The sequence below is a fragment of the Mesoplodon densirostris genome, chromosome 7, assembly GCF_025265405.1.
Source record: "Mesoplodon densirostris isolate mMesDen1 chromosome 7, mMesDen1 primary haplotype, whole genome shotgun sequence".
Classification (NCBI taxonomy): domain Eukaryota; kingdom Metazoa; phylum Chordata; class Mammalia; order Artiodactyla; family Ziphiidae; genus Mesoplodon; species Mesoplodon densirostris.
Genome location: NC_082667.1, coordinates 4,902,485 through 4,903,477, shown reverse-complemented (window position 1 = coordinate 4,903,477; position 993 = coordinate 4,902,485). Strand labels below are relative to the sequence as shown.

Sequence of the window (993 nt, the reverse complement as noted above, 5' to 3'; positions counted from 1 at the left end):
TCCTCCCCCGCCAGGGAGGCCCCTGGCTTGGGGCGCAGAGCGAACGGGCTCGGTTAGAGAGGGAGACCCCCGGCTGGCCTGAGCTCGCAGCCCAGGCTCCGGGCCGCACGGCTGGCACTTGGCAGACCTGGACCTGGAAGCCGGTGCTCGGCCGGTCCACACGCTGACCACGCAGTCGGGGGCTGCGCTCTGGGGGGCGCCTGCCTGCGGCATGGCCTCCTGGTCCGGGGGGAGCGTGGGCCCCGACCCGCTCATGTTCGTGCTGGCCATCATCCTGCTGGCGCGCTTCATTCTGTGGGCCTGCCTTGGGACCTACATCGATTATAGGCTGGCCCGGCGGCGGCCCCGCAAACCCAAGGAGGACTAGGGCCTCTGCCGGCCAGGGCCCTCAAGCTCCAGGCGCCGAAGGGACGTCCCTCCAGGAGGGCGCTGTCCCAGAGACGACCTGTCCTGGGGCTTGGGGGGGGGCACGGGGAGGGGCACGGGGAGGGGCAGCAGAGCAGGCGAACCACTCCCTGCATCCCGCCCACGGGGCAGAGAGGGACCGGCCCCACCTGGACTGACCAGGGCTGTCCTGGTTACATCCCCGTCGGGGGATGGATGGGGGGCCCCTGCCCGTCTCTCCACCAGGTCTGGTGTCCTGTGCTGAAGTGAGTGATCCTGGGAGTGGGTCTTGCTTTAATACTTTCCCTGCTTCCAATGCTTTATAATGTGTTTGCAGGAGGAGGTGGGTGTGAGCCAGAGGGGCTGGGTGGAGGGGTTGCAAGGACAGATGTGACCACATCAAAGCCAGCCCTGCCACCAAAAGCCACCCTCTGACTCAGTCTCCTGCAGGGAGAAGTAAGTGCAGACAGTGCCCTGGTTTCCCCAGAGCAGACCACTCGGAGGGTCTCAAGACAGACATGAGACTCTGAGTTCAAGTCCAGCTCTGGCTGACCGTGGGCAAACTCTCTTTCCCCATCTCTTAAATGGATGCAATAGTCCCTGCCCCCA

At 65.6% G+C, this 993-nt stretch overlaps 1 protein-coding gene across 1 annotated transcript; it reads left to right on the top strand.

The window, feature by feature from the left end:
* The first annotated feature begins 211 nt into the window (after positions 1-211).
* On the top strand, positions 212-367 carry SMIM38 (small integral membrane protein 38). Its single transcript, XM_060103439.1, has one exon. It carries the CDS (start codon positions 212-214, stop codon positions 365-367), a length of 156 nt encoding a protein of 51 aa, XP_059959422.1.
* Positions 368-993: the final 626 nt, after the last annotated feature.